Below are 27,446 nucleotides of genomic sequence, written 5' to 3'. Positions count from 1 at the left end.
ACACACACACACACACACACACACACACACACAGCAGGGAGAGGCTCAGGGGCAGTTGAATGGAGAGTGGTGCCAAAGTCTCATCACACCACAAACTTATTCTTGGCTAGGGAGTTGCTCTTGGTGGCCGTGTCTGCATGGGCCTGGTACCCAATGACGATCTTTGTGGAGAGGCCCAGGCGCTCTTTGTAGACCTGCCTGGAGGATGAATAGGAGAGGAAAGGAGATAATCACCTGCAGGTCCTGGAGATAACCTGGGACCCTGGGTCCTTTGCCCAGAGCTCCTACCCTGGTTCCAGCCACCATCACTCTTTGTGGGTCTTACCTATGTGGAAACCCAAAATAGGACTCTCTAATGCAAAAGAAGAGACCTGCTAGAAATAGCTTGAAATCTGGATTCTAAACCCTCATACAGGTGGGTAAGGAAGAAGGGGGAGAGGACATGGAAAGTTCCAGATGTCTCCCTCACAGGCCAAGCCACCACCTGCCACACACACTCACCTTGTCCCCTGGAACAGACCCTGTGCCAGAGCTACCCCTCACCCGATGTGCAGCACGCCCGCCTGGTTCTCTGCCTCCCTCGTCCACACGGCGATCTTGTCCCCCTTGGTTCGGATGTTGATGACAGCCCCACACACCTCCCGGCTGTGCTCCTCAAAGCTCTCCCCGATCAGGCACAGCAGCTGGGGCCAAAAAGGGAGGATGGGGAGACCTCTACCTGAGTCACAGGGAGTGCTCCCACTATCCTGGAGACCACTGACACCACAACAGCCCAGCCTCTTCTAGTGGGGGGCCCTCCCCTCCCCCAGCCCCTCCCCTCCCCCCGCCCCTCCACACTCACGGTCTCCAGCCACAGGCGGTCCAGCTCGCTGTGGCGCTGCTGCTTGGCGAGACTGACCAGCCAGCGGCCACCCCTCTTATTCCTGCTATCTTCCCACATGGGCTCAATGCCATCCTAAGAGGTGGAATGACAAATCAACTGCCTCCCTTTGTTCAAAGGGAAGTGGGTGCCCAGCCAGCTTCCCAGGCCCTGCACTAAGCCTCCATAGGCCAGGGTCCCTCTTGCCTCCATCCCCTCTGAACAAGCAAGTTCCACCACCAGCCATTCAGCCCTCCAGACCCTCCCATGAGCTCCCCCAAGCCCCTGATCCTCAACATTTGTCACCTTTTGTAGCCTTATAGATGTACAATTATGTTTGTCTCCTTTACTGAATTGAGTTCCTTGAGGCAAGAGTTCAAGCCGGGGCGGGGGGGTGATTATTAAGGAAGCCTCTGGGGCAACCATAGTGTGTACACCCCAGGCTGGACATAAATCACCTGGGGCAGTCTTTAAACACGGATGGTAAGGCCCCACCGTATACACCTGCTGGGTCAGTACCTCCAGAGATGAACAGGGATGAGGGCCTGGACATTGAGGCGGAATGTCCCTAGTTAAGGAGTCGGGCCAGGAACCTGGGCTTCTTCCGAGTTCCCCCTTCTCCCCACTCCCCTTCCAGACTCTTAAAGGTCCTACAAGATACAGCTCCAGTCTGACACTGTCCAAGCTTCTGTGTAGCATTTCCTCAGGTTGGAAGTCACATCTCGGCTCTGAGGAAGGCTGTCTGTGGCAACACCCCCCCCCAAACTCTCCATGAGGGAGGAACGCAGCAGAAGCTGAGGAGGCTCAGCCCTCTTGTGGCCTGAGTTGGGGAGTGGGGGGAGGCAGAGCTTACCTTGAAGAGGGCGTAGTCACAGCCGGAAGAGAGCTTACTGGCCAGTTGGATGTGACTGTACATCCTGGAGAGAGCCCCCCCACCCCCAACCCAGGCTGTTAAGTCCAGACTTTTTACAGCCTGGTTCCAACTTGCCTCGTCCCCCCAACTTCTTACCAGACTCCACTGTTTTCCACCCACCCTTCAGGCCTCCAAGACATTGTTCACACTCACCCTCTCACCCCCTGCCTGGAATTCCATCCCTACTTAACCAAAACCTCAAATCTCACCTTCTCCCTGGAGCCTTCCCTGACCATCCAAACCCCCCGGGAGGCTTTTAGAGTCCCAGTGCTGGGGAGGGAGGGTCCAGGCGCCCCTCCAGCTGAGGTTTGCACAGGCCCCAGGGGGATTCAGAGCCCCCTCTGCCATCAAGACCGGCCCTGCTGCCCCCTCTTTCTCTTCCTTTTTCTCCTCCTTCTCTCCCAACTTACGGATTCCACCCTCGGCATCTCTGGCCTAACCAAAGAAAGGAATCGGGGTGAGCAGCAAACCCCCAGGGTTTGTGGTGCACCTTTCAGATCCCTTCCCTTGATCACCCATGGACATGATCAGGCAGCCTAATCCTTCTTTTGTGGCAGAGACAAGCTCAGAGAGGGAAAAGAACTTGCCCAGGACCACAAAGCCTTGGAGCAGCAGAGTCAGGGATAACTCCTCATTTCTCCCATTTCCCAGGTACTTTACTGAAGCCCCAGGAAAGTTTTAGGGGGGCCCATATACCAGCCCCAAGGATCCCCACCCCCAAGCAGAACCCACCAAGCCCCAGCCCTCAGCAAATGCTGAGAGGTCCCAGGGAGAGCGGGGTGAGCTGGGTAGGAAACAACTCCTTGGAGGGGTGGGGCCTGGGAAGGATCCCCAGCTCAGAACTCCCTGGCTCTGGCCTCGTCTGCGAGGAGCAGACACTCACGCCCAGAAGTCCTCCACAGTGTCAAACTTGGTGACAAGATGCAGGTTGTCCTGCCAGGCGCGGCTGCGGTCATTCTTGAAAAACCACAGAGCCCACCTGGGGGGAGGGGAGGCCAGGAGGAAGTGAGAGCCCTCCCAGGCCCATCACCAGCAGCACCTGTGCTGGGGGGAAGTCATGCCCCTTCAGGGACAAATGAGGAGATAGGATTTGGGCACAGCACCCCCCCACCCCCCCCAGGGTGACTGGAGTCAGTTATCCTGAAAGGCTGGGGCAGGATGGGGGAATCTAACCCAGAATCTCAGTTGGGTTAAGGCCAGAAGGGCCAACAGGGCCCAAGTCTTATGCCAGTTCTGACCTTTCTTGGATGAAGAACTGGGGCCAAGAGAGGAAGGTCTGGTGCAAGCCCACAAAACCTGCCTTACCTGTTCAGCAGTGGGTGTAACTCCAACTTCACCCCCTGGGGGCCCCCCTCCTGGGCCTTCCTCCTCTGGGACAGCAGGGCCCCAGGGGGATTCAGAGCCCCCTCTGCCATCAAGACCGGCCCTGCTGCCCCCTCTTTCTCTTCCTTTTTCTCCTCCTTCTCCCCCAACTTTCGAATTCCACCCTCGGCATCTCTGACCTAACCAAAGAAAGGAATCAGGGTGAGCAGCAAGCCCCAGCCCAGCGGCCCCACCAGCCCTGTCCCTTGCTGCATGAGGAGCAGGGAGATGGCTTACAGGACTAATAGTAGCCATGCAGCAGCTTGGGCTTCATCCCAGTTGGCCCCCAGCTGCCGGCTTTTAACCCACCAGCGCTACCCCACCCCCAAAGCACGGGATAGGGAGGAGCCAGCGTGGTGTGGCGGGAGCTCAGAGGGAAAGGGCTTGCGCTATGCATTCCAGCAGCAAGCATTTAGTGAGCACCTTCTGCATGCAGGCAGGTGGGAGGGGGAACAGGTGTGACCAGACAAGCCCAGCCACCACCCACATGGTGCTGGCCATGTGCCGGCTGGGTCACACGAAGGTAAGGGTCAACACTGGGGATGTGTCCTTAGTGCAATCACGTCCCGTGGACGATGGGCCTAGAATTTAAAGTGGGACCATCCCAGAGAGGGCAGAAGCAGCAACTCTGACATAGCCAGCGTCCATGGCCAGGTCAGAGACCTTAGTCGTGCATTGGAGTGTCTCTGTATTTGTCTCTGCTGCCATTCACCACCCGCACTGGGCTACCAATGTCATCTGACCAGCATCTGGAAGCTTCTGAATTGTTTAAAGTACATAATCATTTAGAAACAGGGAGATTATGTATTAAAAATCTACATTTTTGGTTACTCTTGAAAATTTGGGAAGGTCTCACAACACCGGGGCCTCCATCTCACTGTGGCTGAGGCCGCCCTTTGGAAGGACAAATGAGGTGCTGTAGGGCCCCGCTGGGCCACTGCATTCCTGCTTCCTGCTGCCGGGCTCACCTGAGTGTTCTCCACCCTGCAGTGATGGGGGTGCGCTGGGGGGAGACCGTGCAGCGGTCTTATAGCCTGGCCTCAAAGCCTCCCTGCCCTGACCTCAGCCAAGTACCTGAACCTCCAAGTCTCCATTTCCTTACCTGTAAAATGGGAATGTTAATGATATACAGCTCAGAAGCTTATTGCACTAAGTATAAAATACATAAGCCCATAAAACAGGGCCTGGTGTGGTGGTCAATACAAATCAGCTGAGGGCTACCCCAGTGTGCTGGAGGGAGGGGGAAGGGAGGGAGGGAGAGGGGAGCGATGGGGAAGGGGAGGAGGAGGGAAAAGCTCTGGTTCTGGCTACCCTTCCCCTGCCTTCTCAACAGCACCCTTATCTACTGGGGCTGAGGCCCCCCCAAACTTCTCACCCTCCTCTTGGCCACTTCTAGGGTCTGAGATCTATAAAGGGACTAGTCTCCTCCCCCCACACCCAGGGAAGCCCTTGACCACATGGAGGCTGACAGTCAATATCTGTCCAACCCACATGCCCGAAGCTCCAGGTACATGCCCGGCATGGGGCTAGGTGCTGGGAGGCAGGGAGGGGCCAAAAGTGAGTGGCCTCTGTGCTCTGCTCTCTCAGGGGGAGCCAAACAGCAGGTACTCTTACAAACACCTGTGTAGTCACAAATTCAGACCTCTGAAGGAAAGGAGTTCGCAGATGGGAAAAGATAAAGTCCATGACCTGAACTGGGGGCTTTAGGGTGGCAGTTCTCAAACGCATAGATCAGAATCACCTGCAGGCCTTGTTAAACAGGCTGCTGGGCCCTGCCCCCAGAATCTGATTCTTTAGCTCTGGGCTTGGGCCTGAAAATTGGCATTTCTAACAAGCTCCCTGAGGATGCTGGTCAAGAACCCCATTTCAAGAACCACTAACTTAGAGGCAGTTCAGGGATGAGGTGATGTTTGAGCTGATACCTAAAGCATGAACAAGAGTTAACTAGGTGGGTGGAGAAGGGCATCTCAGGGACTGGGAGCAGCATGTGCAAAGGCCCAGGGGCAAAGGGAACATGGAACACTGAAGGAAAAAAAGAAAGACCAGTGTGGCTCATGCCCAAAGGAGGAAAGGATAGTAAGTCTTGATCTTAGGAAAATGGAGAACCACTGAGTGCTTCAAGTGGATACAGATGGGCTGGGGAGGTAATCAGAGGTGCTTTCCAGCAGGTTCTTTGGGCCGCTGTGCAGGAAACAGACTCTGTGGTAGTAAGAGTGCGTGGGATGAGATCTATTAAGTTGCTAATGTAGTTGTCCAGGTGACAGATCTCCTGACAGGGAAGATGGAGAGAACATGATGGATTTCAGAAGTGTTTAGAAGGAAGACTCCCTGGCGTTTGGTGATGGATAGGCTCTGGAGAGGTGGGGCACAATGTCCCAACTACCTGTTCCTACATAACAAACCACCCCAAACTTAGTGGCTTAAAACAGCAACAATCCTCTATTTTGCTCACAGATCTACAATTCAGATTGTGCTCAGTAGGGACAGCTCGCCTCTGCTCCAAAGTGCTGTCAGCTGGAGTGGCTTACCTCGGACGCCGAGGGCTAGAGTCATCTGCTCACTCACAGCCGGCTGTCGGCTGGAACCTCAGCTGGGAGTGTTGGCTGGGACAGCTCTGTGTACCTCTCCATGTGGCCGCTTGGCTTCCTCACAGCATGGTGGCTAGGTTCCCAGAAGCGGCATCCCAAGAGACGGGAAGCCGAAGCTGCCAGTTTCTTAAGGCCTGGGCCCAAAACCTGGCACAGCATCGTGTCCGCTGTATTCTATTAGTGTCCCAGGGCCCACATTCAAAGACAGGGACATAATCCCACCTCCTGATTGGAAGAGTGTCAAAGAATTTTGGACAGAGGAAGCACTGGAGGAGGGCCAGGCTTGGGGAGAGATCATGAATCTATATTTGATGGAAAGAAAGGGAGAAAGGACCCTTCCCAAGTGCCAGGCATGGTCTTAGCTGCCTTAGAGTCCTGGCCCAGAGCCTGGCATGGAATGCCCCTGCTAGCCACAGTACCCCTTTCCACCTTCTTCCAATCTTCCAGCATGGGACAGCCTGTGGACTCTGGAGTTAGGTCACTAAGGAAAGACCCGAAGAGCAAACCCCCTGGCCCTATGGGGTCCTGGTCCCTACTCAAAGCCCTCCCAAGTCTATCTGTGGAGAACTTCTGCACAGTGGGCTCCTGCACCCCAATCCTACCATACTGTTCCTAAAATATCTTGAATCTGCCCATTCCTCTTATTCCCCACTGCCCCCACTCAAGGCAAGCCCTGCCGTCTCTGGCCTGGGTCACTGCCCAAGTCTCTCCTAACATTCTCCTTGCTTCTACTTCCGCCTCCTTACAGAATATTCTCCACTTGCCTCAGAGGGCTCATTTAAAATATTAATCTGATCACTTAAGTCCTCTGCTTAAAACCCTCCAGGACACTGAGGATGTGACCCAAAGGCCAGGTTCTGGGCCTGCAGGTTTCTGCATGATCCAGCCTCGCAGTGCCCCAAGCACACTGATCCTCCAACAGGCCAGATTGGCTCCTGCCTCAGGGCCTTTGCACTTGCCATTTCCTCTCCAACTCTTTGCGTGACTGACTTCTTGTCCTTCAGGGCTGGGCTCAAATGTTGTCTTCTCAAAGAGGGCCTCCCTGACCATCTTATCTAAAGCTGACCACTCTCCATAGCATAACTTACAGAGTTGTCAAATCACTATCTTGTATTTCTGAAATGAATGAACATTTTGTGGCAACTATATTTCAATAAAAAATAGACCACACGCTCCAGCCTCAGGACCTTACACGGGTTCTCCCCTCAATTCCTAACTCAAGTGAGGCCTTCCCTGCCCACTGTATGTAACTGTTCAAGCCCTCAGCTCCACTCCAACACCATCTAAAACATTTTACTTGGTCACTAGTTCATTGGCCGTCTGTCGCTTCCTACCAGAATTGAAGTTTTAGAAGAGCAAGGACTTCGTGGTCTTGTTTTCTGCTGAATCTCTGGTACTAGAACAGAGCCTGGAATGCCGTAGGCACTCCAGAGAAACTGAGAAGAAGAGATGCCAATGGCCAGTTATATGATTTCCCCTCTTTGGGTGTTGCCTTCCTCATCTGTAAGTGGGGGATTGAAAATGCCTGTTTTACAGGATTGATTTTAGGAATTAATGATATAATGGATGCCATGCCAGGGATGTGGTAGGCTTGTGATAAGTATCATTCACTCCTCTCTCTGTTTTCAGCTCCCACCCTGCCTGCCTGTCTCCCTCCCCACCCTGAGGCCTCCGGACAGCAGGAATGTTGCTAAATGTTTAATCACACTGTCAGGCACCGCACACAGACTTACAAAGACCCATCTGGATTTTCAAAAAACCCAGGCAGGCCTGGGATCACCAGGATCCGCATGATCCTCTTAAGAGAATGCCTTCTGCTCCAGCTGCACCCGGTGGGGATTTTTTCCCAACCCTTCCCCACATTCTCCCACCCTTCCCTCCCCCAAGCTTCAACAACCATTCTCCTTAGTACATTCTTAGGAAGAGGAAAGGGATGAGAGGAAGGGAGAGGCCCATTTTCCTGGGGGAGAAAAAACGGAAAGGTGGAGAGGTCCTGGAGAACTCATAGGATTAGGGCCTGGCCAGAGAGAGGCCCAGGGGCCTGGGCTCTGCCATCCTGTGCCCTAAAGGGGAGAGGGGGAGGAGGTGGGCAGCAGTGTGACACAGGATAAAGAATCCATTGTGCTGGAAGGTGGCAGCCCAGTAACCATGCTGCCTTCTTCTGGAGACAGTACATAGAGAGAGAGGCAAAGAAAGATGTAGCACATGTTAACACCTGGTGAATCTAGGTGAAGAATATTCGGGTATTCATTATATCAATATTGCAGCTTTTCTGAAGATTTTATTCACTGTAGTATGCTTGCAATTTTTCTCTAGGTTTGAACTTTAAAAAGTTGGATGCAAAAAGAAATAGCGACAGAGATGCTAGTGGCCCACTCAGTAACCATTCTCCCCTTCTCATACTTTGATTCTGGGAAGTCATACGCCCAGCTAGATGACCACACTTTTCCAGCCTCCCTACAGCGAGGTATAGCTGTAGTTGTTAGCTTCTGAAAACTTGTGAGAGACAGACAACTGGCAGGTGCTCTTTTACCCTCCTTCCTCTCCTCCTGCTTTCTGCATAGATACGATGGCTGGAGCTCCGGCAGCCATCTTGGACCATGAGATGACCTTGAAGGTAGAATTCATGTACTAAGAATGGTGGAGCCGGAAGGTAGGAGTCTAGGTTCCTGATGAATGTGAAGTTATCAAATCGACTGTGGCCTGCCTACCGCTGGACTTCTGTAAGTGAAAGAATAAAAGCCTGCTTTGCCTAAGCTTCTGTATTAGCAGCCAAATGAACTTCCTGCCTGATTCAGAATGGAACCTGTCTTCTGCTCCCTTTGCACTCTGGACTTTTCCACCTGCCGAATCTTCTGCCGATAATGCTCACCATCGCTTGTAAGGTCCTTCTCATCTTTCAAAACCCAGCCTGAATGTCACTTTCTCCTGGAGGCTTTCTGGAGGTGCCCCTTCCCTCCTGGGCTCCCATAGTCCCTGCACTCCTGTTAATGTCCCTGACGGCCCATTTGCTGTGAATCCGAGGACTCCTCACTCCTCATCACCTTGGCCGCTCTGTAGCATTTAACCAGCTGTCCTCTAATCCCTTTGGTTTCCCTGCTACCACTCTCGCCAGTTTCTCCTCTTCCCTGTGCTGCTCCTTCTCAGTCTTTTAGCCAAGTCCTCTGCCCCTGGCCACACATGAAGTTTGCAGTGCCTCAGGATTCTGTTCTGGACCCTCTCCTTGTCACTCTCCATGTTCTCCTGGGCAATTGCATCCTCCCCATGACTCTAGCCACCACCTCCATGCTAATGACTCCAAATCCAGTGGGGTACTGGGCTGCCTTAGACCAGCTCATGAGAGCAATTATTACAGTTTCAGGAGTTTGTGAGCCAGGTCTTAAAGTCATTATTAAAAATTAAATTATATAAACTTATGGTTATATAAATTATGTTTAAAACAGATAATAGGGGGCGCCTGGGTGGCTCAGCCGTTAAGCGTCTGCCTTCGGCTCAGGTCATGATCTCAGGGTCCTGGGATCGAGCCCCGCATCGAGCCTGCTTCTCCCTCTCCCACTCCCCTTGCTTGTGTTCCGAACCTCTCTCACTGTGTCTCTCTCTGTCAAATAAATAAAATCTTTAAAAAAAAAAAAACAGATAATAAATACTCAAAACATAGCTTCCTAATTATTTTACTATTATCCATGCTCTTAAGATTGTTCTTACCTATTTTATCTGTATGGTGAAAATACTGTAAGAGCCCATACTATGGCTCATCTCTTCCCAATTCTCTGCTCTGTGACATCACAGTAACAGTGAACTCAATCACGGAGAGAGAATTTATACCACAGATGGGGGCAAACTCTACAAATCAAGGTATATCCCTGCTTTAGAAAGCCACGAGTTAAAGATTTCCAAGTACACCATGGCCCAAATCTACACCTGAAGCCAGCCCTGAGTGACCCCCTGAGCTCCAGGCTCTGATATCCCATCTGCTAGACACCTCCTCCAGTTCTCTATCAGGCACCACACAATCAGCCCCAGTTAGGCCTCAAACAAGCTCTCCATCACCCCCCGCCCCATCCCAGAAGCTGCCCCATCTACTCGATGTCTGTTTCTTTCTTTTTTTTTTTTTTTACATTTTATTTATTTATTTGACAGCAAGAGAGAGTGAGCACAAGCAGGGGGAACAGCAGGCAGAGGGAGAAGCAGGCTCCCTGCTGAGCAGGGAGCCCCATGTGGGGCTCGATCCCAGAACCCTGGGATCATGACCTGAGCCAAAGGAAGACGCTTAACCAACTGAGCCACCCAGGCGCCCCCTCAATGTCTGTTTCATTTTGCAAGAGCATCTCTCACCTGCTGTCCAAGCCAGAAACCTGGAAATCTTCCCCCAACTCATCCCTCTCCCTCTTCCCCAACACCTAATAAGTTACCTCCTAAACAACACCCAACTGTCCGCCCAGTCCTGTTCCAGCCTCACTGCGGCTTCCCTAGTTCGGGCTCCATCATCCCTCCTGTGGATTCTGCCCCATCTTTCTCGTGATCTTGCTGTATCACACATCCTCCCACTGTTCAACTCCATGTGGCCCCACCAAGTGCAGATCTCATTTCGGTCTCCCTGGTGCTTAAAATCCTTCAGATTTCCCAGTTCCTACGGTAGAAATACAGACACCCTTCGTGTGGTCTTTCTCTCTTCCTCCTCTCCCTCCTGCTTGCTTCTTCATCATCTATTTTGACATTCTGGGTTTTTAAAAAGATTTTATTTATTTGACAGAGAGAGCGAGAGAGCACAAGCAGGGGGAACAGTAGAGGGAGAGGGAGAAGCAGGCTTCCCACTGAGCAGGGAACCTGATGCGGGGCTCGATCCCAGGACCCGGGGATCATGACCTGAGCTAAAGGCAGACCCTTAACCATCTGAGCCACCCAGGTGCCCCTGACATTCTGGGGTTCTTAGTCGAGAGTCACAAAAATCGCTTCTGGCTAATTTAAGCAGATAAGGATTTTATTATCCAATACTGGGCAGCTCAGAAACTCTCGAGGAAGGCCAGAGAGTCCCCCTTTAAGACAACACATCCTGGATTAATGCTCCAAATCACACTGCCGACAGACCCTAGAAGACTCCCCTGGTGTTACAGCTGGGCATGGACAATGTGGCTTGCCCTGTTGGTGCTGGATGCTCCTAGAAGCAGTGTCACTGCCGCTTGTGGTCCCTGGTAGGAGCTGCTACCACCAACACCATCTGTCCTCACCAGAGCCGACTGCCTCCTTCCCTGCTTCTTCAGGTTCCAAGTCTGGGGCTGGGGAGTCTGGGGCTGAAGTCACATGTCTGGGCTCATGGAAGGCTAGGAAAGCACTGTCAGCTCCTAGAGGGGGAGGTGGGCCCTGCCTCAGAAGGTGGGAGATCCCCCAAACATAAGAAGGGGACAGTTCCAATGCTGAGAGGCCAAAAATAATGACAGACGTCCCCCATGCTAGCTTTTTAAATTACACAAGTAAAATACTATTCAAAGTAAAATAACCAAACAGCCTAAGCAGGAAGGTGATAAAATTTAAAAACTTCTCTCCCTGAGTGCTCTCAGCCCCATTTGCCAGGGGCGACTACTGTGAACAGTGTTTTGGAAGTCCTTGCTGGTGTGATCTTTGTATATCTAGATGTAAGTATGTATATATTCGTGTATAAGGGGTCTTATGTAACTATGTGTGTCTATGTATCAAAACTGACTAGTTCCCCACATTACAGTTTAGCACCTCTCTCTCTCACTTCACAGCATTTCTTGATACACTCCCATGTCAGTGGACACGGGTCCTGCTCATCCTTTCACTGGATGGATGCCCCACGATTAACTAGCCAGCCCCCTACAGATGGACATTTGCATTATTTTCAGTGCTGCAGTGAGCATCCTTGCACAAATGGCTTTGTGCGCTTGTGTGAGTAGATCCAAGGAATGAATTCCTGGAAGGGCAACCGTTGGCTCAAAAGGAGCATGTATTTATGTTTTAGGTAAACATTGGCAGACTGCCTTCCAAAAAGCATGCACCAATTTGCAACTCTACCAGTGGCCTATGAACACTTTTTCCCCAGCCCCTTGCACAGTCTGGCTACCTCCTCACTGCATCACCTGTCACTTACACACCCTGCATTTCCAGCCACAGTGCCTTTGCCCATGCTATACCCATAGCTTAAAATACCGTTCCAGCCTGTCTTCCAGGTAAAAGCTTACCTCTCCCATGAGACCTAGCACAGATGTCACCTCCTCTGTGTAGTCTTCCCTGATTCCCCTAAGCTGTCAAAGTCCCCTTCCTCTGGGACCCCATAATTTCTTGGGCATAATTCTGTCATAGCTCCAACTGAGGGCCTATGTGTGCCTGGCATTCTATGGCCACTTGACAACCCCCACCATAACCACACACAGAAAAAGCAGTCTTGTCTACATCCTCATCCATTCCTGGCTCTCCAGCTGCACTTCCTTTTACTTGTTCCTAAGCACAGTCCTGTCTCAGGGCCTTTGCACTTGCAGTTCCCTCTCTATGGATCTTGCCCATATTGGCCTGGGTGCCTCTCTGGGGTCTCTGCTCCCACTGGCCTCCTCACACAGGCCTTCCCTGGGCACTCTGTCTCAAGCACCCTCCTCTAGTCATTCTGTTACATCACCATGCCATTATCTTCATAACACTCGTCACAAGCTGAAACAACCTTGTTAGATTTAAGTGTTGACACGTTTGTTTTCTGTCCTGTGTCCCATTTCTGCACACACACAAACACATCATTGTAAACTCCCCAAGGGCGGGGACCTTGGTTTCCTCTTCCACTGTCTCCAGCCTCAAACCTGCCTGGCACCTGTCTAAACGTTCAGTCAACATCTGTTGAGCAAATCATACCTTATTTTACAGAAAAAGGAACTGGCATTCAGAAAGGAAGGCTGGGTAGCCCAAGGTCCCACAGTTAATAAAAAACACAGCTGAGATTCGAACCCATTTGAACCCCAAAGCCAACTGCAGGTAGTATTTCTTGCCTACTCTTGGCGCTCTGCATTGTCTCCCCCACCCGATTAGGCTTTGGGGGCTGGACGCGAGTCTGACGCCCAGGGGTCCCCAGCGGCGCGTCGGGGGTCGGCCCCGGGAGGCGAGCGGGCTCCGCGGAGATGTCACCCTCCCCGCCCCCCTGTCAGTCAGGCTGAGGGGGCGGTGCGGCCGCCAGAGGGGGCGCTGAGCTCAGAGCTGCCGCAGCGCCCGAGCGGGAGCCGGAGCCCGAGCTGGAGCGTGCGAGCGAGCGGGGCGCAAGGCGCGATCCGTGGCTGGCGACGCACCGAAGGCCCGGACACCGCTGCGCCCCGGCTCAGGGCCTGCGCCCCGCCTGCTGCCGACCGACCTGGGCGCCTGGCGAGGCCCCGATTCCCCATTCGCCCCGAGCCCACCGCAGCCCGGCCTAGCCGAGCCCCTGCGTCCGCCCGCCGCAGCCGCAGCCGCTGCTCCATCCCCAGCCCGGGGCCCAGCTTCCAGGTGAGGCGGCCGCGCTCCGGACGCCGGGGTCGGGGAAGGGGCTGGGGAGGGAGAGGGGACTGGGCGGGATGGGGAAGCGGCTGGGAGCCGAGACGGGGACCCCGCTGGAGAACAGAGAGAGGGCTCCGGTAGGTGCGTGCCAGTGTGCGCCCTGGGGTGTTTGTGTGACCGCTGCTCTGTGTGTGCAGCCGGCTGGGGGGCCGTGCGGACGTGCGCCCGCGCCCGTGTGTTCGTGTGTGCGTTTGGTGTCCGTGCGCGTTTGAACGTCTGCGTGTCCTGCATGTGCACGTGAGCGTGTCGGCGGAGAATGTTTGTGTGTATGGTCGTGTGACTCTGTCATGTGTACAGGCAGGCCCCAGGGCTGAGCGCCGAGCCCAGCACCCCGGTTCCGCGGGGCTGCAGGTTGCAGGGCCCCGGATAACCGAGGCAGTGGCTCCTCCCGCGTCCCCGGGTTTCAAGGACGCCGGGACTCGTCGCGGCCCTGTGGCCTCACGCTGGGGAGGGGGGTAAGACGGGAGAGGGCTCCCGGCCCGGAACGGCGCCGGGGTCTCAGGAAGGCGAGGAGGGGGTAACCCGTGTCCCACGGGAAGGGCTGCGGTGAGGGTGCGGGGCCAGCACACCCGTGCCCGTGTGTTCGCCCTCCCAGGCCGCCAGGATGGACGTGTTCATGAAGGGCCTGTCCATGGCCAAGGAGGGCGTCGTGGCCGCCGCGGAGAAAACCAAGCAGGGGGTCACGGAGGCCGCGGAGAAGACCAAGGAGGGCGTCCTCTACGTCGGTGGGCAAGGGGCAAGGCTTCCGGGGCTATGCAGGGTTCGGGTGTCCTTCGAGGGAGTGGGGCCAGGGCCCTTGCCGGGAGGGAGTTGTCCGCGGAGGGGTCTGAGCGGGAGAATATGAGTCAGCAGATGGGGCGGGGTCAGCAGGGGTCACTGGGGACACAGCCAGCTGAAGGAAGCCTGGGTCAGTGATGAGACCCTGGGGAGGGGAGAATGGGGGGAAGAGTTGGTGAGAGGGTGGGGTTCAGCCGAAAGGCCAGGGACCAATGCATGGGTCAAAGCAGATAGCCTTTTTCTTATTCTTCACATGATTACTACTTACCTGGTGTTGAGCCCTTACTCTCTGCCAAGTACCAATGCCCTAACATCCATTACTTCACTTCGTGCCCCTCGCCCATTCCACAGACCAAGAAAAGTGGGGTTCCCAGAGGTTTAACTACCGCGCTCAAGGTCACACAGCTGCTGAGACCTGAAGCTGGAGTTGGAGCCAAGCTTTATGGGCTCCCGAGCCCCTGTCCTGGCGGGTGCTGCCTCCTGTGTTATTGGGGCTGCCACTTAGTGCCCCCCTCCTGCTGCGTTCACCTCAGGGCTGCTCTCAGGGTCTTCCTGCCTCCCGATGCCTGTGGCCCCATCATTGCCTCTGGGTCCCTCCTCCTTGCAGCTTCCCGCTGTGTGAGGAGAGAGGCCGAGTGATTGAAATCTCTCACCCTAAGTGTGAGAGGAGAGGGAGTCCGCAGGGTCATTTGTATAAGGGGATGCAAGGCCCCAAACTGACAGTTACTGAATTTCTGTGGTGATCCTGGGCTCACTGGTGTGTAGTAGGCAGAATTATCCTTTGTGTGGGTGGAAGAGGGCTGGTTAATTTGCCTAGGGTTGTGGCAGATTAGGGATTGTGGCAATTTGAAAAATATTTATTGACTTCTTACTACGTGCTAGTAGGTGCCGACTCTCCTGATAGGGATGCAGAGCATTCCAATAGTGGTATTTGACATCAAGTGGCTGGGATGGGGACCACTGCAGTAAGGTAATCAAAGAGGATAGCATTTGAGCTGAATCCCAAAGAATAAGGAGCTGGGTGGAGGAGAGGGGTTGGAGGAAGCAGAAAAGACTGAAGGAGACAGGGCTGGAGAGCAGAGGGCAGGAAGCTGTGGTGGGGGATGAGATCAGAAAAATGGGCAAGAGGCAGCTCATGAGGGGGCCCTTGCTGGCCAGGGCAAAGGATCATTACAACCTGCCATGAGAGATTGTAAGCTAGGGACTGACATGATCTGACTTCAGTACAGAAAGTTTCCTCGGGTCTCTGGGGAGACACCAAATGCAGGGAGGCCTGCTGGGAGGTAGTGTAGACAGCAGATGAGGGTGGCTGGAACTAGGGCACAGGTGATGGACGTAAGGTGGAGGCTTGAACCCACACCTGCCAGGCCCCAGCTCTGGCCTCCCACCTCCCTCCCCCAACCCAGTCCTTTCGCTCCTATGTATCCCTGGCACCTGACACAGTCTCCCTGCTAACAGACTTGAAGCACCCCCTTCCCCTTAGTTTGGCACCTCCTGTTCCTCCCCCTGCCCAGGAACCCCCAATGGCTCCCGGTTCCTACACATTAAAGTCTCAGCTTCCTGTAGCCTGTAACTCAACGCCGTTCACGGTCCTACCTCAGTCCGTGTTTCCATCTCTCCAGGTGCACAGACAGTGTTGCTGTGCTCTGTGCAGGCCCAGAAAGAACACCTCTCTGTGCCCTGTCTGTGTGGTTTTCTGTGTCTGAGATACCCTCCCCAGTCTCCTCTCTGCATATCTACCTGTTCCCCCATTTTCAAGGCCCAGGCAGTGCCCTTCCCCTACCATGTACCCCTTGGAGGCTGGAAGTCCTCTCTCCACTATTTGAGGTCCAGGGCGCCAAATCTGCTCTTCTCTTACCCCCATCTGATGGTGAGCCATTGGCCCAGGACCTGGCACAGAGTGGGTGCCAGCAAATGTTTGTAGAAGGAATAACAGGGTGCCATGCAGCGCGCACACACACCCCTCCCCACAGCTGTCTCCGTCTGGCTGGCCATAGCCAGGAGATTCCTGCCTTCCCATGCTGTCCTCTCCTTCCACCAGCCTCAGCCCGCCCAGACACCCATTTACCAATTTCGGGGTCTACCAGCTGTTGTCTGCATTGCCACATCCTTAGAATAGGAGACTCCCCACTTCCCTGAAGGTTCCTGCCCCCCACCTCTGATCAGGCCATCTTGCCTTTCGCAGCAGCTAGGAGAAGACCCAGCCAGTGCCGTGGATGTCAGGCACCCTCAGACCCATCATATACCTGAGACACTCCTCACTTTGGCCGGAAGGAGGAACTCACACCCCAGTTAGAAGAGTCTTTAGAAGAAATGGAGTGGGGGCTGGCAGGTGTGAGTGCCCATAGGTGGGATGTGGGCAGTCAGGAATCAGTGGCACCAGAGGAACTTTTCTAAATACATAACACGCCCCCCGCCCCCTGCTCCACCCCCACTTCCACCCTCACCTGCTCACCCTGGGCTGAGAGGTAAAGGAAATGTGCTTTGCACAGTGCTGGCTCCCAGGCAGCAACCCTCTTGCGGGTATCATTTCAGGTGGAGGAGGGGCAGGCAGTGGGGGAGAACTCAAAGTCCTCGGGAAGTAGGTTGGAGGGCTCAGTGCAGTGATGAGGAGGGGCACCCGTGGGATTTGGGGGCCCGAGGAGGCAGTGACGGGACCAGGATTACCACTGCCGACTGGGTCCTTCTGCCCACTCTGTAACCACCATGCTCACCAGAGGCTCTGTTCCCTCAGCTCAGAGTCCTGATGTGTGCTCCTTTTTGTCCCTGCAGGAAGCAAGACTCGAGAGGGGGTGGTACAAGGAGTGGCCTCAGGTACCAGCCCAGCCCCGGCCAGCCCCCTTCCCTCACCTCGGGCCTGGGATCCGGCTGGGATCTGGAGGGTGGGGGATGGTGGTGGAAGGGGGCACCCCCAGGGATTCCTGAGAGTATGCTCTGTGAGGGGAGGCCAGCTGGGACACCGTGAGGGGGAGAGATGAATCTCTGTCTGCTTCACCTTGGCCCCCAACCCCCTTCCCCAATCTTCTGCCTGCTCCAGTGGCTGAAAAAACCAAGGAGCAGGCGTCCCATCTGGGAGGAGCCGTGTTCTCTGGGGCTGGGAACATTGCAGCAGCCACGGGCCTGGTGAAGAAGGAGGAATTCCCCACTGATCTGAAGGTGAGCTATCCTCTGACCGCGCGCGCGCACAAACACACACATACACACACACACGAACACACACGCGGGCCAGGCATGCCCACCCATACATGTGCCACCAGGCTCCCCCTCCCCCAGCCAGCCTGAGGCACAGCTTGCCTCACGTTCTGCAGGGCTCTGTAGACTCAGCTCAGAATGAGTTCGCGTGGTGTGTAGGGGTGTGGTGCTCCCTGTGACAGTGACCCAGGTCTAGCCGTATGCATGTATCCTGCTTGTGAGTGTGACCTGGGCCATTATGGGCCACGTCCGCGTGTCATGGATTGTTTGTTCTTTCTTGTCGTTCAACAAGTATCCGTGCCAGAGAGGAATTATTCTAGGAGTTGCCGTGGTGAATAAGTTCCTATGTTCATGGAGCTGATGCTAGAAGATAGACAACCAATGAATGAGATGGTTTCAGACAGGGATAAGTGCTATGAAAAAAAGACAAAGGTGATACAAAAGAGAGTCAAGGGGTAAGGGGACTACTTTAGTTGGGAGGGCTTCTCTGATGAGGTGACATTTGAGCTGACACCCAAGGGATGAGGTAAGCCTTGTGAGCATTGTATTTCAAGCAGGAGGAACAGCATGGGCAAAGGCCCTGAGGCGGGCATGAGCGAGTGTGGGCCATGGGGGAGGGCTGAGTTGTGCATCGCATATTTGTGCAGGCGTGTTCCCCCAGGGGAGCAGTGGTGGCTACCCCCAGGTTCATGAAGGCAGATACCTTCATTAGGACACACTACAACGTAAGAGCTGTGAACTCTGAAACGCCACACAGTTGGATTTGAGTCCTACCTCCACTACGCCCTGACTCCGTGACCCTAGGCAGAGTCCATCACATCTCTGAGCCTGCTTCCTTGCCTGTAAGACAGAAGATGAACACAAGAGGGCTCTTACACAGATTAGATATATATCAGAGGTTCTCAAAACTTATGTGTGCGTCAGATTCATCAGGAGGCCAGGTTAAAATACAGACTGTCAGCCACCTCCCTAGAATTTCTGATTCAGTAGGTCTGAGGTGGGACCGGAGAGTTTGCATTTCAAACAGGTACTTGGGTGATGCTGATGCTGCGGGTCCAGGGACCACCCTTCACGGCAGGCCTTTACACAATTGATCCTTTACCCTGTCGCAAGTCTGGGACTTAACTCGGAAGTTCTGGCTCAAGTCCTATGTGTGCATTTTACCAGCTGTGTGACTTCCCATTTATTATCATTGTTCCAGGGATCCCTCCCATTCATTGATCTCTTGTATGGGGAGGCAGTGTTCTAGACTCGGTACATGGAGAACCTCACTGAATCTTTACACTCTCTGGGAAGAAGGTGCTACAACGTGTCCATTTTATAGATGAAGGAACTGAGGCTCAGAGAATTGAACTGACTTGCCTGCCTCTTTAAGAAGGTGCTTGGGAGGATAAGCTCAGGTTTATGTCAGTGGAGTTGCTGGGAACCAGCACAGGGCCAGGCCCCATGCTGGGAGCTGGGGTGCAGAGAAAGCCAGATCTGAGCCTGAGGCATCAGCCTCAAAGGGCCTTTGCCCAGAACCATTCCTCTCCGGCCTCCTCCTTCCTACCACCACTTCTGACACCCCAAGCCTCGTCTCTCAAGGGAGCTCAGGATCACGGACTTACTATTTAAACAGTAGCCCTTTGGGGCTACCAGGCCTGGGGAATCCGTGCAAGCCCAGGGTGCACATTTCTGAGTGTCCTGACCTCCCAGCCTGCTCCTATGCTTTATCATGGGACCCTCCCTGTCCTCCTACAGAGCAGACAGCACCATGGCATTTCCCATCTGAGGCAGCTGAGTTCAGAGGTGAAGTGACTGACCTGAGCTAGTGAGTGGCCGGGCTGAAATGTTTTTAAAGTAAACTTTTTATTGAAGTGCAACATACATACAGAAAGCACACAGCCCCATGACATTTTCATAGAGCGAACCCCCCATGTAACCAGCACTCACATCAAGACACAGGACATCAGCCCTTCAGAAGCCTGCCTTAGACCTCCTCCCAGTCCCTAACCCCCGGCTAAGAGGAGGGTAAGATGAGGGAGGGGTCTGGGACACAAAATTTGAGGGGGACACTCACTCTGGGGTCTCATTTGCATGGCCCTGAGAGTGGGGCCTTCCTAACATTTGCAACCTGAGTGCCTTATTCACATCACCTTGGTCCTGGCCCTGCCTCCCCCACCAAGGGTCATTGCTTCTTGACTTCTGTCACCACAGATGAGTTGGATATTTTTTTTTTTGAAGATTTTATTTATTTATTTGAGAGAGAGAGATCAAGAGAGCACAAGCAGGGGGAGGGGCAGAGTGAGAAGGAGAAGCAGGTTTCCCGCTGAGCAGGGAGCCCGATGCGGGGCTCGATCCCAGGACCCTGGGATCATGACCTGAGCTGAAGGCAGACGCTTGACCGCCTGAGCCACCCAGGCACCCCGAGTTGGGTATTTTTAACTCCATACACACATTATCACAAAGTGCACACTCTTCTGCACCTGGCTGCTTGCACTCAACAGTGCGGTATTCAACCACGCGTGGTATTCAACCACGCCATTCTCCCCTCTCGCTGTGCGCCATCCATCCCGTGAGGAGCCATACTGCACACCTCCCTTCCGCTGCTGCTGGGCATGTGGGTTGTTGCCAAACAATGCGCTCAGGCTGGAATTTTTAATACTGGGTGACTTGGGGCAAACTAACATTTCCCCACCTCCTAGGCCTTGGTGTACCCATCTGTACACCGGGGGAAATGAGCCAGGTCAGGAGCTGTAAACTCACGTGCCCACGGGGCCCACCTGCGCTGGTAATATGAAGGAACTGAGGCTGCCGGGGGTGGGGGGGGGGCGGTAAGGCAACTAGGTGGCAGAGGTGGTCAGGCAGGCCTTCTCGGGGCCAACCCCTCAGGTTCCCAAGATTCTTAGCTCTGCCCAGTAGGGAGGGACAGTGGTTATATGTGGGAAATGGGGAGGTGGTATACCCCCTCCCTACAGATTCCCCCTGGGGGTCTAGGAGTGTGGCAGCCCACATGTGGCCTTGTGCAGCTGTGCATGGACCCGGGGTGATTGTGTGTGCCCATGTGCAGCCAGCTCTGTCTCATGTTTGTGCACATACATGGGCTCACCTGCAGGTGGCTGGCCATGTGTCTGGCAGCCCCCCTATTTGTGTGCCTGCTGTTCTGCACCCGTCTGGGCAGCAGATGCAGGCGGGAGGGGAGAGTCTTAGCTCACACATCCAAGCAACACCATGAGCTGTTGCTTCCAGCTTATCTTAAAATAGCAACAGCTGAAGAAACCAGGCCACACAGGACCCTGGGGGAGGGATGGGTGGAAGGTGGCAGGGGAATGGCTCAGAGCTCCTGCCCAGCCCTGTCTCAGAGCTCCTGCCCAGCCCTGTCTCAGAATTTCCATCTCCCTTCAGTCCAGAGGAGCCTCCAGGGTTATCTCTGGGGTCCTGATGCCCAGCAGAACCTGACACAAGGCAGGTAGGGATAAATCGGTGATTGAGTGTACTGTCTATCTCCCCATCCCATCCAGTCCAAATGATGGAAGTGCAGGGGGCTACCAGAAGCTGGGGAGAGGGGTATGAGAGAGCCCCACTTCCCCTCGCCACTCCCAGCTTCATGGTGATCTAGGGGGATTTCACCCCTCACACCTTCATTCCACTTCCAAGGCACTCCAAATAAACAATTTAATTAAAAATTCTGGTTGTCTGCCAACAAAGCCTAGCCTTCCCCCCAATCAGCCAAAAGCTTCCCAGGGTGGGAATTTGGGGAGCATCCCCCAGCTGCCCTCATGGCCCTGTCCCTTCTCTGCCAGCAGCCAGAGGAAGTGGCCCAGGAAGCTGCTGAGGAGCCGCTGATCGAGCCCCTGATGGAGCCAGAAGGGGAGAGTTATGAGGAACCGCCCCAGGTGAGGGGTGGCAGGGCTGGGTGGGGCTTTGGGCATCCCAGAAGATTGCCACCATCCCCAGCTGGGGTGGGAGGTCCTGATAGGATAGAGTTGGGCCAGGGAACTCCACACCCCCCTTTTCTAGAACCCAGGCCCTAGGAGGTGGCAGCAAGGAGGGAGGACAGATGGGGCCTAGCACTGGGCCCCAGGCACCCCTGCCCAGGAAAGTCCCAGCTGTCCCCAACTTTCAGGTTCCTCCCTTGCCCAGGGAGAGGGGCATGCGCTGTTCCTCCTTGAGGGGGAGGAGTCTCGGGGCCAAAACCTGGCTACTTGGTCTCCAACCCCTTCCTCTTTTGCTCTTCCCCACTCCACCCCCAACCCTCTGATGCAGGAGGAGTATCAGGAGTATGAGCCAGAGGCGTAAGGGCCCAGGACGGCCCGCCACCAGCAGCACAATCCCTTCCCTGTCCCCTGCCCCGATCCCCAGAACCAGGGCTGTCCTTCTACCCCTTCCCCCCAAACACGAGATCTTCCTTTGCTCCGAGGCGCCCCCTTGGAGCCTGTGTTGGTGTCTGTCCATCTGTCTGTCCTACCCGCCCGCGTCCAACCCTGGGGCGTGGACAGGGCCGGCGCTGCGGCCGTGGCTGGTAGCCTCGCCCCACCTATGTTGCCTCCTCCCCACCCCATCCCGTCCAACGTCTGCGCGGATGTAGCATGTTCTATGTATTTTTAAATGAAGATCAGAAAGCGACGGCTCCCCCCCCACACTCCCGACAGAGGCTCTCTGGGAGCCCCCCGGGCCAGCCCCAGAGCCTCCCACCCCACTCCCACAACGACCCCAAGAATCTTTTTTTTTTTTAAGCCAAAACCAGGAGCCAGGCTGTGCCATGCCCCCTCCCTCAGCCGGCCCAGTCCGAACGCGGGCGTCGTGTGTCGTGATTGTGGCATGGAGAGTCCCCTACCCCCCCGTGTGAGCGTGTCCTGGGTGGGCAGGCCCGGGCGCCTCCCCGCTCCGCGTGTCCACGAATAAAGCCAATCTGTCTGTAGCCGCCGCCGCACCGGCAAGGCGGGTTGGGAGGTGGGTAGGGGCGGCCGACCAGCTTCCGGGTCCCAGACTACTCCACTCCGCTCTTTGGGGCCTGGCACCCTCAGCCCAGGTACAAGATTGACCACCTCGGGCCTCAGTTTCTCCATCTCCTATCCTCTCGCCCCGGGATGACCCGGGGGAGAGGGTCTACCCAGGCTGGGAATTGCTGTTGGCTAGGAGGCGTGAAGGTGGCCTCGGGCGCCACCTGCTGGACTGTAAAGCTCCCGCTGGGGGTGCAAGGCCAAGGGAAGCCCGGCGCCGCCGCAGCGCAGGGTGTGACAGGCTCACACCTCTCTGCACACGCAGAGCAGGGGCGCGGATGACAACGCACGCGCAGACATGTGTGCGCGTACACTGGTCCTTGCGCGCCAGCCGGAGTGTACGCACCCTGGCAGGCGCGCACGTGTAGACACGCGTGCACGCATGCGGACCGGCACGTGCAGACATGCGCGCGCTCTCAGTTACACGCATGCTGACCGGCACGTGCAGACACGCGCGCGCACTCAGTTACACGCGCGCTGCGGAGGAGCCCTCGGAAACCAGCAGCGCGGGTACCGAAAGACCCTGTTACGCGCAGGCAGAACGTTTACAGGCGCACAGCCCTGCGCACACCTGACCAACGCAGAAAGACCCATCCAAGGGGAAGGGGAATGGGCAGTCGCCTCATAAGGAGGCAGAGCTCGGGCAACCGGTGCTCCACCCCCCCTCGGAAAGGCTCCCGAAGGTTTGTGGCCTCCGCTGAGATGGGCGAGGGTCCGCAGAAAGCCGGCCAGGAGCCCTGAGCAGATAAGGATCGGCACTAGAGGACCCCCAACACCGTCTAGGTGTGGGGAAGAAGGGGGCGGAGGCGCCGCCGTGAGGCGCAAAGGCCCCGCCTCCGGCAAGGGGAGGGTGCTGTTCTGCTGGGTTTTGAAGCGCCCCCCGCCGAAGCTCCGCCCCGCCGGTGGCAAACCCCGCCCCCATCGGTGCGGCGCTCCGGCCTCCTTTGCCGCAGCGGCTCTCTAACCTGGTCGTACAGAGGCCCCGCCCCCGCCCTTGCGGAAGCCCCCCGCTTTGCCTTGCCGCAGGAGCCCGCAGCTCATTTGCGCAAGACGTCACCCCCTTTTCTCCCGGGTGCGACCTCCTTTCCGACTTTAGCCCTGTTTCGTCCTTCAGCCCCAGCGCCGGAAGGAGCTTGCTCTATTTAATCAACCCCCAGGTGTTAGCGCTTCGTCCTTCCCAGAGTCTTTGGGGGCGAGAGATGGTGCCAGGTCCGGATAGGCCTTGAACGCTGCGGGAGCCCGGTCCACTCAGGTCACCTTGGCCTGCAATGTGCGAGCCATTATTTCCGGAAGTAGGAGGCAGCTGGCAGACGTGTGTGTAGGGAGAACAAACCGGTGGGCTCAGAGTCTCCGATTCAACGTGCAGGTGCCAGGATTTCAGATCCCTTTTGACCGATTTAAGACACTATTTACAAATCCACTCTTCGCGGGGATTGCAAAGTCGTGGCCCTCATGTTAAATTTGGCCTGTAGAGATGTTTAATGTGCTAGCACAAGGTTTAAATTTTTCTAATTTGATTCCAGTTAGCGACAGTCCCTTTCCCTCCCTATCCTATTCATCTCATCCACTTCACTCATTTTTATGAACTACCTAGCTGGTAAAGAATTTGAGTTCGCCACCTCCCCTCCTGCTACCAGCACCTGATTCCCATTTTTAGGTGCCAAAACCAGGCTGACCATCTGGTTTGTGAGGAGGTTTATTCCTCCTTCCTGGGTGCCAAGCCACGCACCTGGTTTTCTGCTCGGAGACCAATGTTTTCATCTGCCAGAGTCACTTTAAATGCATTCCAGGCACAGGTCCAGACGCATCCGCGGAAGATGCCAGCCCTGTGTCACACGGCAGTCCTGACTCTGGGTACACGTGTGAGAAGACACAGCTCATGGGTTCCTCCCTTATGAAAGAATGAAGTCATTTCTCAAGTGCCCAGTAGGTCCCCAGCAACCAACACTTGACTCCATTAATTTTATTTGAAACCATCCTCAAGGGGTCCTTGGTATTCTAATGCCCCAATTTATGGATGAGAGAATGGAGGCCAGAGGGGCAAAGTTACCTGCTCTAGGTCACATTGCTGGGAAGTGGCAAAGGCCACATTCAGCCCCAAATCTGAGTCTGAAGCTCACCTCCTTTGGAATTTTCCCAAACAAACCTGCTCTGGGAGAGACAAAAAACACCAACAAGAGGGAAATGTGGAGGCAGCCGCAGAGCAGAAACCAGACACTCATATGCAATTTCATGGGGACTGCAAGCGAGGAGGGGAGGGTTGAGCTGTGTGTGCACACTTACCTATGTGATGCAGGTGTATCTGCGTCCACGCGTGTACATGGATGTTGCCCGAGTGTGTTGTGTGAGATTAGTCCTTGAACAATGCCTACACCATTCTTAGAAGTGAGGGGCTGCAGGGAACAGCCCTGACAGAGCTCACATCCCGTGGGTCAACAAAAACTTGGAACAAGATAATCTGGAGTTTTGTGACAAACATAAAACAGAGTGATGTGAGAGACGATGACAAGGAGAGGGTGGTGACCAGTATTAAATTGGGGTGGTCAGGTCAGACATCTGAGGAGGTGAGGTTGGAGCTGAAACTTGAATGAAAGGGGGGTTAGCATGGGAAGATCTGGGGAGAGGAGCACTGCAGCTGAGGAAGGGCCCACCTTTCTGTGTCTATGTCACATGGCGGGTGGACCAGCAGCGAGCTTGAGCCCGGCCCGGCCTCCCCAGTCTGTGGGTCCAGCCCCACCTCACCTGACCCGCATCTTCCCTTCCTCCGCCTGTGCTCTTTCTTTCACCTGGATAGCCGCCCTCAATGCTGCCTATTGAAATCCTTTCCTTCTCTGATCTTTCCCTTGTTCTCCAACAAGAAGTGATTTCTCATCACCCCTATCCTGCTCAGCTGGGCACCCGAGACCCCACCCCCACCCCTGCACCGCACCCATGTCAGTCCTCAGAGGGCCTTTGCTGGCTGGCTCATCTGAAAATTGCCCTCTTCCCCTGATGAAGGGCTGAGGGCTGTCCTGGTGTTCCTCCCATTCGCCTGTCTCCCTCCCAGTCTCCCCACCCCCACCCCTAGTAATTTGGCTCCACAGCTTTCCCTGGAACTTTATTTTTGTTTTCTCCCTTCCCTATTTATAGCTCTCTCCCCTCCGAACCATTCCTGCATCCATCCCGTTGCCTAGAAACTGGTTCTGGGCTGAGGGTGGGGGAAGGCCAGGCCGAGCCCAGGCAGCGGGGGGGAGGAAGAGCTGTCACCCACTCCCCCTCTCAGCGCCTCCCCCAGGCTCCTAGAAGCCCACCTCGCCCTCTGCCCAGCATCCATGGGTGTTTTTTTAAAGGATAAAACAAAATGTAAAAAACAGCATCTCTTGTGAAGTCCTTCACAGCCTCTAAAGGACATGATGCATGTGATTTCACTCGTGCCTCTCAATATAGCCTACTCTGCCAGAGGCCTGGACCCATTTTTTCAGATGAGGAAACTGAGGCTTCAGGAAGCAAAGTCCCCACAGCTGAAGTCTTCTCAGTAGCAACTCCACAGCTTTGGTTTTGTTAGTGTCAGGATATTGGCCTGAAACAATGAAAAAGAAGATTTAACAGTATAAAAAAATTCCATAATCCATGAGTTGCAGAGGCTAAAGAGAAAAATTTTGTCATGATCCTGCTGCACACTAAGCAACCAATAATGCCTCTGCCATACCCTCCACAGTGCCCCTTCCATGCTGCTCCACCAGCACCCCCTTTTCTTTAGAGGGGGAGGGGCGGGGAGAGACTCTTAAGCAGGCTCCACACCCAGCGCAGCACCTGCTGTGGGGCTCGATCTCACAACCCTGAGATCATGACCTGAGCCGAAATCAAGAGTCGGAGGCTTAACTTGACTGAGCCACCCAGGCACCCCTACCATGCCCCTTTTGATGCCCCAACCATGCCTTACCATGCCACCCCCCAGTCCCCCTACCATGTTGCCACTATACCCCACCATGTCCAGCTGTAGCTCATCTCTGGCCCTAATCCAATCCACAGACTGGACCAGGAATCCTGAGCTTGGTTCCTGGCTCTGTCATTTCACCGACTGGGTGACCTTGGATAGTTCATGTAACCTCTCTGAGCTTCAATTTGCTCAGCTCAAAAGTAAGGATACTAATTTTCACCCTATAGCACTGATAAGAGAATTAAATGAGATACTGATGAAAAGGTGTTTTGCAAACTATAGAGTGCTGTAACATGTGAGTGATGAATTAGAATAGTAAATATTGTTACTGTTATTATCAGGGCCAAGAGGTGGGGCAGGGCAACCAAAGTGGGCCTTGGGATCAGAGAGGTAGCCCATGACCTGTGTCTGGGAAGAAGGAGCTCCTTCTCTGGCAGAATGAAGGTCAAGGTTGGGGACTGCCTGAGAGCACCTGCAGACCACTGAGGAGCAGAAGACAGCTCAGAGGCCCTCTTGTGCCTGATTCCTCTTTCTCAAGCACCGCTGTTCCCTGTCCCCATCCCCTACTACCCCCTCTTCCTGTCCCCCCTGCCCCAAGGCCCACCTCAGCCTTCAAAATAGGCTCTCTGGGCAGAATGGGAGAGAGGGCTGCCAAGGAGCAGCTGGGCCATGATTCAGCCTGAGTCACCCATCCAAATCCCAGGGCCGCCCCCAGCTGGGCCAGGGCCTACAGCTGCTAGTGGGAGGGGGGTGTAGAGAGGGAGGGAGGGGGCCTATGTGGGCAGCACACTGTGCTCATAGGTGTCTAGTCCAGGGGCTCTCATGGATATCAGGGCAGTGTTGTGAGGGCCTGGGAGTGATGCATATGAGGAGGTCGGGGTGGGGAAGGTCACCCCATGGACATCAGTTATCTGGACTGACTGAGGAGGCAGGGTTTGTGTGTGTGTGTGTGTGCCTGCACATGCATGGGGTGTCACACGTATATGTGACTAAATGAAGAAGGGCTAATGGTGTGGGCAGGAGTTTTGCCCCCAGCTTTGTCACTTTCTAGCTGTGTGACCCTGGCAAGTTACTTAACCTCTCTAAATGTCTGTTTTCTCACTTAGGAAATGGGAAGCATATTATCAATCTCAGACGGTTTTCCTTAAGTACAAAATGTAGTAAGATGATGATTGTAAAACACCTAGGCAGCCGGTGAAGGGTACACCACTACCACCACCGTCATCATCTAGGGTATAGTGGATTATACATTGCTTGCGTGAGGATGGATACATATCTGAGTGTTTGTATTCAGGTGAGTCTGTACAAGCCTCGGTGGGGCAGG

General features: G+C 54.8%; 2 protein-coding genes across 3 annotated transcripts; one reads left to right on the top strand and one right to left on the bottom strand.

Annotated features, from left to right (window-relative positions):
• Positions 1-83: 83 nt before the first annotated feature.
• Positions 84-4,656, bottom strand: EIF4E1B (eukaryotic translation initiation factor 4E family member 1B). The gene is made up of 8 exons (XM_081825808.1): positions 4,626-4,656; positions 4,103-4,137; positions 3,078-3,274; positions 2,656-2,751; positions 1,713-1,776; positions 842-955; positions 544-683; positions 84-198 (listed from the first exon to the last, which is right to left on the bottom strand). Exons 1-8 carry the CDS (start codon positions 4,654-4,656, stop codon positions 84-86), a joined length of 792 nt encoding a protein of 263 aa, XP_081681934.1.
• Positions 4,657-12,940: 8,284 nt separating this feature from the next.
• SNCB (synuclein beta) lies at positions 12,941-22,121 on the top strand. Of its 2 annotated transcripts, none has more exons than XM_081826380.1 (6): positions 12,941-13,201; positions 13,848-13,977; positions 16,802-16,843; positions 17,067-17,185; positions 21,007-21,096; positions 21,467-22,121. In XM_081826380.1, exons 2-6 carry the CDS (start codon positions 13,857-13,859, stop codon positions 21,497-21,499), a joined length of 405 nt encoding a protein of 134 aa, XP_081682506.1. In that variant the 5' UTR covers positions 12,941-13,201; positions 13,848-13,856; the 3' UTR covers positions 21,500-22,121. The 2 variants fall into 2 exon arrangements, with proteins under 2 accessions (XP_081682506.1, XP_081682505.1); XM_081826379.1 differs by having other exon boundaries at positions 12,942-13,201; positions 21,004-21,096.
• Positions 22,122-27,446: the final 5,325 nt, after the last annotated feature.

The sequence above is a fragment of the Leptonychotes weddellii genome, chromosome 7, assembly GCF_054177405.1.
Source record: "Leptonychotes weddellii isolate Sample4059 chromosome 7, ASM5417740v2, whole genome shotgun sequence".
Lineage (NCBI taxonomy): Eukaryota > Metazoa > Chordata > Mammalia > Carnivora > Phocidae > Leptonychotes > Leptonychotes weddellii.
This window is presented reverse-complemented; position numbering and strand designations above follow the sequence as displayed.